This window comes from Hibiscus syriacus, unplaced genomic scaffold (assembly GCF_006381635.1).
Source record: "Hibiscus syriacus cultivar Baekdansim isolate YM2019G1 unplaced genomic scaffold, ASM638163v2 tig00112344_pilon, whole genome shotgun sequence".
Lineage (NCBI taxonomy): Eukaryota > Viridiplantae > Streptophyta > Magnoliopsida > Malvales > Malvaceae > Hibiscus > Hibiscus syriacus.
Genome location: NW_024063307.1, coordinates 1125385 through 1141863, shown reverse-complemented (window position 1 = coordinate 1141863; position 16479 = coordinate 1125385). Strand labels below are relative to the sequence as shown.

At 30.6% G+C, this 16479-nt stretch overlaps 1 protein-coding gene across 1 annotated transcript; it reads right to left on the bottom strand.

Moving 5' to 3' along the window:
• Window positions 1-13777: 13777 nt before the first annotated feature.
• On the bottom strand, window positions 13778-16099 carry LOC120178174 (E3 ubiquitin-protein ligase RMA1-like). Its single transcript, XM_039184111.1, has 3 exons — window positions 15897-16099; window positions 14165-14945; window positions 13778-13789 (listed from the first exon to the last, which is right to left on the bottom strand). Exon 2 carries the CDS (start codon window positions 14867-14869, stop codon window positions 14174-14176), a length of 696 nt encoding a protein of 231 aa, XP_039040042.1. The 5' UTR covers window positions 14870-14945; window positions 15897-16099; the 3' UTR covers window positions 13778-13789; window positions 14165-14173.
• Window positions 16100-16479: the final 380 nt, after the last annotated feature.

Below are 16479 nucleotides of genomic sequence, written 5' to 3'. Positions count from 1 at the left end.
ATTTGTTGAATGTGGTTAGACAACTCTCTCCCAGCTAGTTGGCTTGATTCGATTCAATTTGTGGGCTTTGTCATGATCGTGGGAATATGTGTCTTCGACACATCTGCGTGCCTTTTATCTTTTTGAGGAAAAATCAGAATAATTTCTTTAGATTTGTTTTCTGAAAATTTGAAATGAGTATTATTGAACCAAATTTGTAGGTGAATTATTAAAATTGAAACATTTTAATATAAACAACATTGGTCGTAAAGTGTATGTCAATTAGTCTATAAATTATCAGAATTAATCAATTATAATATAACATTTGTTACAACCATTATTATTTGAAAGGTTAACCGATGGTTTTTCTCTGAATGAATCTAAACAGTTTTTAGGCTAAATTAAACCGTTCAATGTAGTAGACATAGATTAATTATTGATTTTATTCAACTATAATACAGAAATTTAATTGCAGTGACAATAACAACTACGTGATTTGTGCCTAGAATCACATTATGTGTTGGAATATCAAGCCTATAAATAGAGAGAGCTTTCATAATTCTTAAATCATCTCAAGCAACAACAATATTTTCTTTTTACTAAGTTCTCTGCTCTCAAAGTTTTCTCAAATTATTCTTATAGTGAGAAGAGCAATTCCATCATTGTCCACTCTGATCTTCGGATGTATGATTATTTAGAGCTACCGTGTTAATCTCGGAGGACGACCTACTATTGCATTTGAAATCGTTTATAAGGCATTGGTTTATTTTTATTATCCAATCAGTGCTAACGAATTCATCTTATAGTAATTTTTACCAACAAGGTTTGATGGTACCATTACTTGTCGAATGACCATTAATCAATGACTATAAGGATTATCTCATCTTCGACCTATTCCATGTCATTCTTGTAGGGTTGTTTAAGGTATTGGTCATTAAGATCAGAGATGGATCGAATGATTGGTAGGTCAATTATCCATTCTAAAAAATTTAAATTTTCATATAATTTAAACATTTTTTTTAATATTTCCTATTGATAATTGGTTTGGTCTCTAAAATTTTATAACTTCTTTACCGTATCTTTTGAATAAGGCGCTTTATTGTTGGCGAGACCGATCATGTTTGTGATTGAGAAGTGAAAAGCATGCATCGGGAAGCATTGGATGTGATATGTCGAATGAGGAGGGATCTAGTCACAAGGATTTGGCAAATGTTAGGCATCATAAGCAATTTTTAACAATTTGGGTGCACCAACATTAGCGGCTAAGCAGTCGGAATATGCAGCATTGAAGGACCAACCTATTGTGGCTAAGATGACAATGGTTGAATGAATAAGGATAGGTAAATAGTATGGATATGCTAGGGGGAATGAAGCTACTCAAAATTTTTGTAAGACAAATATTTAGGTCACACATTTGACGGATGAATCTTTTAACGGAGATTTTTTATATACACATTGCTTAAACGATATCACGTTTCTTATAACTTGAATCAACATGTTGCTGGTGAACTTAGTCCTTTGCATTTATGCTTGTGGGACAGATAGGGAGACCGAGTGACATGGTGGTGTTTTCAGCTGGTGTGGGAAAATAGTGATAGGGGATGCTAAGTTAGGACCATGGGCCACACTTCAATTGTTGCCAGCCATGATTCTGACTGTCCTTAACGGTCGTAGATCTGGTCTAAGCTAATAGTCTTGTACACGTGCCCATCAAATCATAGAATCATGTTTTCTTATCCCCTGCACCTAAACTCACCAGCCTAATTTTATATTAATTCACTACACATAATATTAAGTATAATTAAGAAGATAGTTATTTAACTAAAACATAAACACGAGAATAAATAAAATATTAAATAAATAATTTATATTATTCTATATAATCACACATATATATACTTGTCTGTATCACAATTTAAGAACAATTTTATAATAATTTACGTAATACACCCCCATCAAAGCAATATTATCCAAAACAAACCACATTCATAACGAGAACGGGATTGAAAAATAGTGGGAAAAAGAACGGGTTTGTGATCCTAACATATTGAGTGAGTGTCCTCTTGTCATCTCCCATTAATATATCCGACCTATTAGATAAACGTCAAACGCCTAAATGTCCAAGTAGGGACTCCAACAAATAAGATCAATTTATTAGGTGAACATGGAAATATTACTTTAACACAAAGATTATCAGCATAAAGTCTACTTTCTTAATTGCAACTGTTTATTATTTGATAGCCAACCATAAAGTTCAGACAAGTAAGGATGGAAAAAAAATCCGAATTCGACGGAAAAAATCGAAAATCGAATTAAATGGAGATGGGGAAAAACCGTTTATGCTAAACGGGGATGGGGAAAACCGTTTATGTTAAATGGGGACGGGTTTAGTAATTCCCGCCCCGATACCCGACCCGATACCGGCCCGATAAATATTAAAAATAATTATTATATATATATATATATATAATATTAATAAATTTAATTTAAATTAAAATATATATATAATATTTATATATTTAATTTAAATATATATATCTGGCCTGATACCCGTTTATGCTAAACGGAGATACCCGTTTCCCCTCGATTTTCCTCGATTACTCGATGGGATCCCTATTTAAATCCCCGTGATTTTTTAAGCGGTGACAGGTACGAGTTTTCTAAACGGGGACGGGGGACCAATACTCGGCCAGAACCCGGCCCGTTGCCATCCCTACATATAAGTAATTTATGTGCCCTATATTCACTATATATATATTTTAAATTATCACAAATGGAAGTTCGAAACCAACTTGGCATATTGCAAGGAGAGATGAATTATCCCACTAATAATTCGATATGCTTGTGTTCAACAATAATAATTACAAACTTTAAAATTGCAAAGTTATGTGTATTCACACTCAACTTACTAATAATAATTTAATTTTTTAATTTTTTAATTAATCTGAAATAAATGTAAGGTAGTATTTGATTAAAACAATTTTTAATCATTTGATATTGAACGCTCGTACTCTGACATTCTTGGTGTTCGAATACGGAATCTCAAGGAATAACAATAATTCATTTACTAACGAAATTGTTTGGTTCGTGTTTTAGTTAAAATTAAAACTTTAAACAACATATTATATTATCCTAATATATCAATATGTAATTATTATAAGTTCAAATACTATTGTGCAATTCTGTGGAAGATTAATTTTGTAGTCAAATGCATTGGCGGCATTTATTGAGAGAGAAAGATGAATTTGATGTCGTCGTCTCTCCGGAATCAAAGGAAGAAGACAGTTCCTTTGCTTCAAGTACACGACGTGGAAGGGCATGTCAAAATCCTGGTTTCCCGCTTTTATCCATTCCTCTCTTCGCAAAGGAAACTACCCGTCGGTTCCTTAAAACAAAAAACAAAAACAAAAAAACAACTTTAAAAATAGTAAATTGGTTCTTGCTTTTGTGTTTGTCTGAAGGAATGAATGATCTCATGTCCTTTAGTGCTTTAACAAATAGAAGGGTGATTATTTTGTTGCTACAATTACAAGTATATTCAAAGCCATAAATTGCTTCTTATGGTGATGTTTTCTCGCGTAACATTTGTCTTATGGTTTTTGGTAATCCCGCGGTTGAAGGGATGGCCTCATTTTTTGGGTTGTGTATGCTTCTGTTCATGCACCTGGTTCGTTGAACTGGACGACCATGTTATGATGATGATGATAAGCGACCATATTCTATCGGGGAGTAAAGTCCACAACAAGGTAAACATAAAGTCTTCCTCCACGTTAGCCAAAATGTCAGCAAAATTGTGCTTGTTTGTGTCGTCTGCTATTATTGTTCTCCCATTGCTGTGATCCCCTGGCAATGCCGGGGTAAGTTATCAAATCCATAGAATGGGCCTAATTCCTAATGCATGGTTGTTAGGACCATTTGAACTCTTAGCAAGATGGTTCAATAGGGCCTTCTATAGTCTTGCCTCAAAGGTGGTAACAAAGCGGCCGATTGGATGGGCACAAAAACGAGAGGCTAACCCTGTGGGTTGAAACAAGTAGGTATGTTCTTTTAAAATGCAATATAATATAACTTTTTTATGTACTTATGGTTTAGGTTCAGGTTCAAATTTCAATCGAGTTAAATATGATAACATTTTGAGTTCAAGTTTTTTTTAGCTCAAATCGAGTTTCAATTTTTGTTTTTGAGTTTGAGACGAGCTTGATAATTTTCAATTTGCGAGTTTTTGAGTTGAGTTTAGCATTGAACCTTTTGAGTTGAGTCAAGCTCATGAATGCTCGAACTTGGCTCGTTTACAGCCCTAGAGTGATGAAACAGTCGTCTCATTTAAAAATTTTAAATTCTCATATAATTTAAAAAAAATTTAAATTCTCATATAATTTAAAAAAATTTGAATCATTTTTACTAATAATATATTTTTATCTCCTAATATTTTATAAATTAATCTCTTAATATAAAATCTTGCATCATTATCCCCAACTAAATCATCTCTTATTTTCAATCACAACACAAGTTACAGACTTTTAGTTAATTTTTAATTTGACTTAATACAAAAATAAGTGTCCAAATTATGCATCGAAAAATATTTTAGTACCTAAAGAATTTTTAGCTAAAAACAGGTGTTTAATGTTTCCAACATTATATTTTTAGGTGCACGGACCTTGACTGCTGTTAAAAATCTCCGTTAAGTGACACATTTCACGTTCTGGTAATTTTGAGAATTTATTTAAAAAATATATATTTTTTATTTAAAAAGCAAACAAACAACAAAAGTTGCACCCTCCCTTATCCCTTTTCCCTTCCCCCTTCCATAGTTACCGACCAGACTGTCGTGACCGTCATCAGCACCGACGTCGACCCCCGATCAAACCCCTATTGGCCTTTCATCGTAATCTATAACCGTTTGTCGTGGAGAAGCGTTCAAAAGTTTGTCAGATTTTAAGCCACCTTGTAATTCCGATCAAAACATAATTGTTCGACAATGGCGATAATGGTTGGAGATGGCCAGCTACGGTTGGTAATGGGGTTGAAATGAGAAATTTTAATTTTTAGGATTTCTTTTTATAATTTCTGTAAAAAAAAATTTGGGTCTCTATAAATAAATTAAGTTTTTTTTAAAATTATTTATTTTTAAATAATATTTTTATTATTAAAAATAAAAATTAAACAATATAATGATAAACACCTAAAAATATGGCTGAAAAAACGATATACATCTATTTTTAACATAAAATTCTTTAAACACTCAAACATTTTTGAACATTTATTTTTGTATTAAGCCTTTTAATTTTTAAGTTTCTTTTGGGTTCAAATGCGTTAATATTTATCATCTTCATTATTATTTGACCCAACTTTTTCATTTAGAAATATTGGGTAAGTGATATTGATGACCAACCAACTATTACTCATAGTCAATTTAATCATCGATGTTTCGATTTTATTAATCAGGCCACTCAATTATTTAAATGTTTCAATTAAGTCACCAATCGTTAACTTTTAACTGAGGATGTGATTTAACTAAGGAAGTGATGTGACATTTAAAAAATTTAATATAATTACATATTTGGTCCTCAATATTTATATATTATATTAATTTGATTATAATTTTAAATCAATTTAATAAATTTAATCTCACAAGGTACTGACACGTGTCATCACATGATTAGGAGTTATGTTTTATTTTAATTTATTCAATTTGTTTTATTATTAACCCACTCAGATTATGACACATGTCATCATCTGATCGGGTAAAAAATAAATTAAAGAATAACATGTTAAAGAAGAATACAGCCGGGGAATTCAATCCCACGATAGTGACATGTGTCATTACATTATTAAAAGTTATGTTTTATGTTAATTTATTCAATTTGTTTTATTTTTTACCCATTCAAATTGTGTCACGTGTCATTATCTGATTAGGTAGAAAATAAATTAAAAGAATAGCATGCTAAAGAAGAATACAACGTATTCGATCCCAAGATACTAGCATGTGTCATCACATGCTTAGGAGTTATGTTTTATTTTAATTTATTCAATTTTTTTATTTTTTACCCACTCAGATTGTGACACATGCCATTATTTGATTGGATAGAAAATAATTTAAAGAATAGCATGTTAAAGAAGAATACAACTAAAGAATCCAAACATTTTTTATATAACCTATTCTAACTAATGGAAGGAAAAAAAGGAAGTAAAATGCTGCTTAAAGGTCTTGAACCTAGGACAACTTAGTATAGAATTGAATTTTTTTTATATAACCTATTCTAACTAATGGAAGGGGGGAAAGGAAGGAAAATGTTGCTTAAAAGGTCTTTAAACCTAGGACATTGAAGTAGAGTGTGAGTAAATTATCCATCAAACCAAAGCAATATTTACTTAAATTTTATAAATTATATATATAATTAAACTGAATTTCTTTTATAATAAGATGACATCAAAATTTGAAACTAGATTTATTTTTTACTTTTATAATTTAATATATATAATTATTAAATAAAATATTTTTAACTTATTTAATAAATTTTAACTTTTATCAAAAATAAAATGTTCGAAATCAATAATTAATTAAGTTAAAAAATTTCATTTAATGCATGAACCAACTTACCTAAGTGGTTGAAGGAATTGTTGTTGTTCATAGAGATCACGAGTTCAAGCATCTGCGACTGCAGTAGGGTGATTGAACGTTCATTGTCAAATGAAAAAAACAATTTATCTAGAATAGATACTACTTTGTAATCATCTTAGCTTAATAAAAAAAATTATTTAATTTATTATTAAAAACATTTTTTAAAGATAATAAAAATAATTAGGTAGTCACGAGTTCAATTTATCTTAATTAATTATTTTTATTAAAATATTCAAATTTTAACTTTATCGTTAAAATGTGAATCTTTTTAACTTTATATATACATGTAACACCCCCAACCCGTATTTGACAGTATATGAATCCGATGTGTCACATTGACTTTTCAAATCATTTACTTTTAAAAGATAGTTGAAAATTTAAACTTTTATTTATATAAAAATGGTGGAACCCTTGATCAAAGCATATAAATAGAATTCAAATTAATTTGAAAATATAAACTCAATAATTTACATAAATATAATAGTGTATGTTTAAAAAATGATCAGAGCATATATAATTCAAATCTTTAATTCATGCCAACACATTTAGTACAACAAAATAACATACTGTGTAAACCACTTCTGATCTGATCTTCTTGTGGAGATATGTTGTCTTGACTGATACTAACTTTGTTCTTCCTGTTTCTTTGTACCTACGTGTGAAACACTCACATGCTAAATCGTTGACTTAGTGAGTCATATAAAGTGTGTAATAAAACATTAAAACACTTAATTATATTCTAAACATTTCATAAAATAATATAAAAAATCATAGAACACATCATAGAACAAAAGCATACATGCATATATATCATCATCATGCACTGTACATTTATATAATTTTTATTGATAAAATTCATATATGTATATAATCTCTGTTGTTTGTTTGATTTATATTTATATTTGTATGCGTATTCGACACATACAGCACACCATTTTTTTTATATTGTTAATGTGAATTTGTAGTTAAAAAATTATTTTCATAAATTCCAGCATCTTTATCCTTTGTTCATTTTAAGAAATTCTTTTCCTTTTTTTAAAAAATATAATTTTAAAAGTGGAGTAAATAGGGACCCATATTCGATTAAAATTTATAATATTATATATAAATATAATCATTAATTTATATTTTTTAAATAAAAATAAAAAATTAGATTTTTTATATTTTTAAATTATATTTACTATTTTCTGTAATTTCTTTATATACAATCATTAATTTATATTCTAATTTAATTAATAATTTTAATATTATTTAATGATTATATATTAAAATTAAAAATATAAAGATTTAATCATGTTAAAAAAAATAAAATTATACTCTTTTTTTTGAATTAATCACTGGTATCCGATCTATTGACCAATTAATCTAGATCGGGTACTGCATAAGCAAGGGCGACCATCCCAACTTTAATTATATAAAAAATAAATATAACTTAAAATTTGAATTCAGACTTTGATGTAATAATTTTAAAATATTAATTTTATTTTTATTTTAAATATTATATTAACTATATTTTAAAATATATGAAATGTACATATTTATAAACCATTAATTAAATTTGTTTAAATAATTTTGGTGCTTAATTATATGTTCTCCAAAAAAGATCAAAGTTAGATTTTTATTATTATAATACAAAAAAACATATATGATATGTAAAATTTAAAACATGTATCAATGTTGATTCAGTGGTAGAATCGTGCTCCATAGCTCTTGAAGACCCACGTTCGAAACCTTATAGCCTGCCTGCTTAATTTCCATCTAATTTATTTTTCTTAATCTGATTGTCTTCACCTCAAAACTTAACAAACGAATGTTGTAAAAAAAAAAAAAAATGGATGGCTTAGCCTGTTGGCTTAGGCGTGCATAGGGAGACCAAAATAATATAACGTATAAATATTGAGGACTGAATATGTAATTATATCACTTTTATTAATTGACATGTCAGTACTTCCATTAAATGTTAACGACTAGTGACATGATTAAATGCATTTAAATAAATGTTAACGACTAGTGACCTGATTGATAAAAATTTAAAAATGATGGTCAAAATAAAAAGGAAACTATAATTTACTTTTTTTAATTTGCTTCTTCTGTGTTCTATGAAGTATTTATTACGGATAGTAATGTTTTTTAGTTAGAATGGTGAGAATCTTATTACCTTTAAATTCTTAGATAAAGAATAATTTTCATCGCTTTGGAAACAAATCACCTAGAATAATGAATTTTTTTCATTCAGATCCTCCTCAACCGTGCTTTTCACAAAAATATAAATTTAATAATAATATAAAAGAATTTAATTTAGTAAAATATTAATAAACTTTAGTAGTTAAAATTATTTTATATTTTTAATATTTATTAAATTAATTATTTTATAATTTTAAGAGGTGAAAACGTTATTATTATAAAAATAATAATAATATTCAACTTTAATTTATTAAAAAATAGACCTTACACATTGAACAATAATATATTTGTCCATTCAAGTACATATTGAAAAATAATATATTTGTCCATTCAAGATCATAATATTATTTTTCATATTATATTATATTTTATATAAATAAATATGATACTTATAAAAATTATTTAAAACTATAAGTTTGATACACTAATTTTATTAATTATATGTTCAATGTATTTTTTTCCTTTAAACTTAGATAGTGTAAAATATTTTTATAAATTCTCATTCAAATATTTATAATTTAATATTAAAATTTAATTTGTTAAACATAACATATATCACAAGGATAATTTGATAAAATGTGCATCCAAGTAAACTTATATTTCTTCAACCAAACACCATGCTAAACAAACAAATTAAGATATTTGATTGGATTCAATATTTTGACTTCACATATTTTGACTCGATCTGATTTTATTATGTTAGATTTTTCTTTAAAAAAAAGGTTTGGATTGGGTTGAGTTTTTCAAATTATGAGTTTTGGGTCGGGTTAGATTCAATTTGGGATTAAAAATATTGAATCTGACCTAAAAAATAATATATTTATATATTATTATATATTTAGGGATAATTATAATGATATCTCTCTATATTATTATTTTTCGATTAAATTTCTATTTTATTAAGTAAAAGCACCCTAAACATAGGTCATGTTGGATTTTAGATGGAGCGTGTATTTTATCAAATCTATCAAGTTAACAAAATTTTCTTAAAAGATCGAAATTTAAACAGTTACGTGATATTTGTGTATAGTTAATAAACTAAAAAAAATCTTTTAAACTTTATATTTTATAATAACTCCAAATATTGAAAAGGGTAAACTACACAGATGGTCATAATATTTGAGTAAATTTTTGTTTTCCCCACTGAACTTTCAAAAGTTATAAAATGGTCATTAATATTATCCACTTGTAACAAAATGGCCACTCGCCATTAACAAACGTTAACACGAGTAACGAAAAATTGAGTTGGACTGTTAAATGCTTACTTGGACTATTGATGTTTATTTGGACCGTTGAACGGTCACCCCACGACCACCACCGTATTCCTTATTCTCCTCTACCTTCCTTTACTCGTCTTAGTTTCTATTTTCTCACCTCTCAAAATTTAACAGTAAAATCAAACAAAGAAAAATAATACACTTCGGATCAAGTGGGAATGTTATGCCCAGGACAAACGTAGGCTTTTAAAATTTCGGGGTGAAAATAGAATTTCAATAGAAAATACATTAAAAAAAACTATTGCATTTATATTTATAAAGATATATTTTCTTATAATAATATAGTATATCATTCGTTTCGCATTTCTCATGGGACAAAGAAAGTCAAGGAATCCAAATGACAATAACTAGTGCCGATTGATGGAAAAGAAACATATGTAGGTTAATACACTCGGGGTATCACCATATTCAGGATTCAAAGAGATACCATACCAGTCTGCCTTTTTTCGATTGTTCCTGATCCATCAAATAGAGTAGCACAATTTTTTTCCTATGATTTTTTTTGATACGTAATTAACTTAACATAGTTACCTGTACCAGGCAAAATAATAGTAATTTTAAAATTTCACGGTCGCTCCCACTTTTCTCCCTCGGTCCATCCCTGGTTATACCCTGAGAACACTTGATTTTGATAGGTTAATATGAAAATCCATGATAAGGTACTAGAAATTCTACCATTCTCATCGATCCAATATGAGAAATACATGCAAAACAATAGGGATAAGCTTCTGATCGTCACCTAGATTCATCAGTTGGAATACAATTTCAGTATCTTCGATCATCAATCCTCGTTATATGTCATCCCTTTGAAGATATTGCCATACATACACCACTTGTACTCTTATATTGTCATACTCTCTACAAAAGAACAAAAGAACTCGAGGTAAATTAAGAACACAATTACTAAGATTTTCTATGTTATTTTGAACCATTTTTTAGAAAAAAAAATCAAAACTCTGAATAAATTTATTAAAGACTTCATGGAAAGAATCAATCCATAAGAAAATTGGAGACTTAGAAATTAAAATCCAAGATTTTCTTGGCGTCCAAACAAAAAATAGAACAAAAAAAATATGCATTGGTGCCACCATCAAAATTATTAGCCATACATAGCCTTGAACACATATCTCGTTTACCCATATTTTCAGGCACGAATGGAAGAATTTTATCAACAATAACTTGATACTTGGGTGGAAGTTTCGATTCCCAAACAAAATCAGCCCAAGAAGCAGCTTTGAATGCTCTGTTCCACTTCGCCAGTTTACATATCTTCGGAAGATCCAAAGGCTCAATAATCGTAGCCACACAGTCCTCCGGAAAATCCCCAAACTACGTGATGAAGATGAAGAATCAAATGATAAACAATCGATGATGAACAAACAGAGAAATTGACGCCCATCGAGAGAGAACAAGAGAGTTCTAAAGCAGAGGATTAACTTTATAAATGAGTGGAGTGAGAAACAAAGACGTGGCAATCATGAACGTGTGCTTGGTATTTTGAGAATCTTTGTTTCAGTGTTTCTGAGTTTTTGTATAATATTTATTTTTGATGATGAACAAAGGCGATAACAGGATAGGGAGGACTTGGATTTTCTTTTCTGACGGTCTATGGAGGAAAGCTTTTGGATGATATACTAAAGGTGATAGCAGCATTGATAGAAGTGAGATAGTAGAAAGACATGAAACCTTATTAGACGCAACAACATGATTAGGGGAAGGAAGCGGAAATCAGAGGGGTAGAAGATGCGGCGGAGTGAGAGAGGAGAAAATAATAGTAAGAGGAGAATAAGACGGTGATAGTAGGGGGTTAACGGTCAACAGTCCAAATAAACGGTCAATAGTGCATGTAAGTATTTAACAATCCAACTCAGTTTTCCCCTACTTATATTAACAGTTGTTTGCGGCAAGTGACGAGTTTGTTACAAGTCGATAACATTAGTGATCAATTTATAACTTTAATAGTTTAACGGAAAAAACAAAAATCACTCATGCATCATTGATCATCTGTATAGTTTAGCCTAATAAAAAATACATTTCTGGTACAAAAATACCCTATCGATTCAATGGCAATTTGATATTTAGTTTTGTATGATTATATAAATGAATGTATTCCGAGCTCCGAGCGTAAGATTTCCGCCTAAGAAATAAGGTCCATGAATTAGGAGGTCATTATAGTGTGGGTGATGACAAGCTTAGCCCTGGATTGAATGCTCAGCCTCTTGCTGTTTTATTGCGTTTAAGATTCGACCTTGCAATCTCTGTTTTAAGACAAAAATATCTGGTCACTAAGGATAATGTGTTGCCTCTCTGTCGTTAATTTTATACTCCCATTCCACGTTTTCTGGTGTTTGAATATCTAAAAATGCAAGTCCTTTTCACCTCGAAGAAGAAACTTTGCACGACCCCTCATGCATGGGAAAAGGTTATTATGCAACTTCATCAAATGTTGATGAGCACCACGACAATTCGGACCAGATGTAACGTATTTCTTTATTAACGTCAGCTAGTCCTACAAATTTTACCCACCAAAAACGATAAGATCGAGAGCATGGGACAAAAAGTAAGCTCAGAAGGTTATGTCAGTATGGTAGACAAGCATGTAATGGGACCTGCAGAAAACAAAAATCTCATTTCACAAGTTGAAATAAAATATATAAAACCAGAAACGACCAATGGACTTCTCTTTCTTGGCAGGTTCTAATAAATGCAGCCTATACTGACCGCAATATTAATTTACTATCACAAAGCATGTAACGATCGCATCATAGTATTTTTTAAGATCATTGTTATAAGTAAAATGGTACTATTGTAAAACAAAATCATTAATATTTTAACCAGGTTTATTTCTGAGATTTTGGTGACTCTGCGGCGAATAAAAAAAATTAGGCTCCTAATCAGGGATTTAAGTTACAATTTATATTTGTGTCTTTGGTCGCGTTGATTTTATCGCTATTGTGAGATACCGCATGATATTGTGGTCACTACAAGTATCATGATTGTAAATTTTTAATAACATAGGCTAGTGTGGACAAAATGATTGTGAATATCGTGGTTTCGGATGATGTTATCATTGCATAATGATCATCGTTGTGGTTACGGACCATTATTTAAGTAATTGTTCCTAATAGCAAGTGTTGAAAAAAAAATTTAAGGGCAACTCTATAAATTATAACAAATATATATTAGAAAATAAATTAAATTTTATTATGACCTCTAATAAAAATTACTGAAAAATTAGACTCATAATAACAAATAAATATTAGAAAATAAATTAAATTTTAAAAGTATGTCCCTAATAACAAGTATTGAAAAAGTGGGCTCCTAATAATAATTATTGAAAATAATTGGGCCTTTAATAACAAATGTTAAAAAAATATTAACACAAAATTGGACACTTATACAAATATTAGGAAAAAAAACTAATTATAAGAATTGGTCCCTACTAATAAATGTTAAAAAAATTGAGTTGATAATAATAAATATTGAAGAAAATTAAAACCTTAATAACAAGTATTAAAAATAAATGGGCCATATAACTAATATAAAATTATTTTTTCACAAGTATAATATATAATAAAAATTATGGGCTTTGGACACGAACCGAGTGATCTCTGTGGTAAAGGAACGCTATCATTCCTTGAGACCCGGGTTCGAGCACCCGAATGTCAGGTGTGTGAACGTTCAATGTTAAGAGATTGAGAGTTATCTTAGAACATATATTGAAAACCTGGGCCTTGAGCAGGTGCCCCTCCTGCCCAGGCCAGATTAACATCTGAAGTAAGAAAATAAAGTGACAACTAACATAAGATTAACCATTATTTTCAAGCCCGAATCCTTTCATTAGGTATACTGTCAATAGTTCTTCTGGGGGACAACAACAACAAGGATTTGTATATTGTGGTCTCAAGATGATTCATCTTTAAGCTTAGAACATAACTTACAAGTTACAATTACATAAATGCTATAAGCAGCACAGGAGATGGCAACATCTCATACTGTATTATTGCAACATCTCATACTGTATTATTACAACATCCGGATGTATTTTGTATACTTTTGGTCTCCTATACATCATACACGTATAATTTTTCAAGCAGAGAACTACTAAAAATCAGAACAAAAGAAGACAGAAAAATATGCAGCAGCATAGGAAAAAACTGATTCTGCTTAGCGACTTATCGGCTTGCATTAATTGCCTTCTGATCCTACGACTGGTGCTCCCCGCCAGGTTGTATGAATTCGGATGTGTGTATAAATCCGAGTTCGAGTTCCCGAATACCCTTGTGTATACCATCTCACCCAACATTCCAGTCACAGGATCCGGTACGCTTATCATTGTGCCACTGGGACTAAGCATCGATGAATTGTGGTAACCGCCCGGTTGAGTGTAGTAGAGTTGTGGTTCATATGAATAATCATGGTGATGTAATGACTGCGGAAACCGTAGACCGCCGGTCGTATTAGGTGACCTTATCCTGCCGACGCCACAAGTCGGACCGAGAGGTCTCTTCGGAGTGTTGCCTGTTGATGCGTTGGTTGTTAGGCCCCTTCCATAAAGCGGAATCAGTGTAGTGTGTGAGACTTCAGCTTTGCAAACAGGACATTGCTGCTGCCTCGGGTTTTGGTTTTCGGTGGAGATGGTCTGCAAATGAAGCCATTTGTAAATGCAGGGCCAACAATACAGGTGACCGCATAGAGTAACCACCGGATCCTGCACCGAGTCCAGGCAGATGTTGCAGTCGAAACGGGAGGGGGTATCGTCGTCCGAATCGGTGACCGAATTTGTTCGATTCTCCCAATTCTCCATGGGATTTTTTTCTAATCCATTTAAAGGGTCATTAGCATCTTCAAAGTAGCGTTCAGTGGCCACCTGCTGCCCAAATCTGTAGAAAAGAAATACCAAATTAAAATCATGAAACTCTTAATCACCAGAGATGTACTTAGGTTTATACGTAAGAAAATACCAACTTTAGAATTTATATTAAAAATTTAAAGAGTACATAATTACAAGATTAAATTATCAGTAAAAAATACCCAAAAAAATATCTCAGCACCCCTCAAACTATCTAGATTCACCAAAAATATAATATTTCAAACAATTAATTTACATAAAGATTCATAAATTTAAATAGTGATCTACTATGAAATAATGGCTGTTATAAATAACAATACCATTCGAAACCCTTATTATATGACTCTTGATATTCACAATCACGATAAATACAACAGTGACCGTAATTTAAATCTCAAAATCTCATCTCAGCTGCCCTAGTTTGATGCATAATTATTACTATTTACTACATGTTACATGCTACTTATTGAACCGGGTGAGCAATGACGGAGCCACCCTTGGTCCCAGGGAGGCCACTGCCACCACCCCTACCAACCCTATTTTTTTATTAAAAAATCATACGAGTACATACTAAATTAAAGTTTTTAATTTTAATTTGTTTTGATCTTATCTTTATTTTATAATTAATTATATTTTGTCACCTATTTTTTATGATTTTTCATGATTAATTATACCTTGTGCCTTTGAGTTGCAATCTTGGCTCCTGCGGGTGAGGATTTCAAAGAAAACTTCAGAAACACGCAGTTTTCAAATCCCCAAAAACGGAGCTTGGAATTTCCAAATTCTAGAAGAAAGGAGAGAGAAACTAAACATAGAACCGTTTCAAGACTTGAAGTCTCTCAGAAGTTATGAAACTATGATCAAAGATACTTAACCTAAAACACTACAAAACCCCATTAAAAGAACCCACAAAACGAAGGAGTGTATAAATCCCAGAATCCAAACTCGGAAACAAAATCCAGCCCAGAAAATAAAAACATACCAGCGAGTCGACAAATCTATTTTACGTGTAATTTGATCAACACAGAGCTTTACCCTTTTTGCTGCAATGGAGAATCTGGTAAAAGTCTTCTTCCAAAGACACCCAAAACCAGAAGCTATATATTTATGAGCAAATGGAGATTGAATAGTTGACTGGGGAAGGAATAAGAGATTTTTAAAGCTTGATGAACGCAAGAGAGAGACCATAGGTTTTCCTTTTTCAGTAATCAACTCGGCTCTGTATTATATATATGGAGACAAATCCTAATAAAATAATGATTAATATTGTAAATAATAAAATAATAAGGGGTGGAGTAGATTTAACATTATTAAGAAAAGTAAAAAGGGTAAACTATGCCAATGGTAACTCATGTTTGGATTAGTGTTTGTTTTTATCATTAATGTTTCAAAAATCACAAATCGATCATTAACGTTATCGTTTATTATAAATTGGTCAATCGTTAACCGCCGATAGCAAGAGTGATGGAATACACGGTTGGACAATTTAAAACTTATTTGGACTGGGTTGACCGCCACATGGAGAGTCAAATATCTTCAAAGATAGGAGAGGATTAGAGTCAACG

Coding starts and splice junctions, on each gene's coding strand:
- LOC120178174 (XM_039184111.1), bottom strand. CDS start 14,869: ATGGAGAATTGGGAGAATCGAACAAATTCGGTCACCGATTCGGACGAC.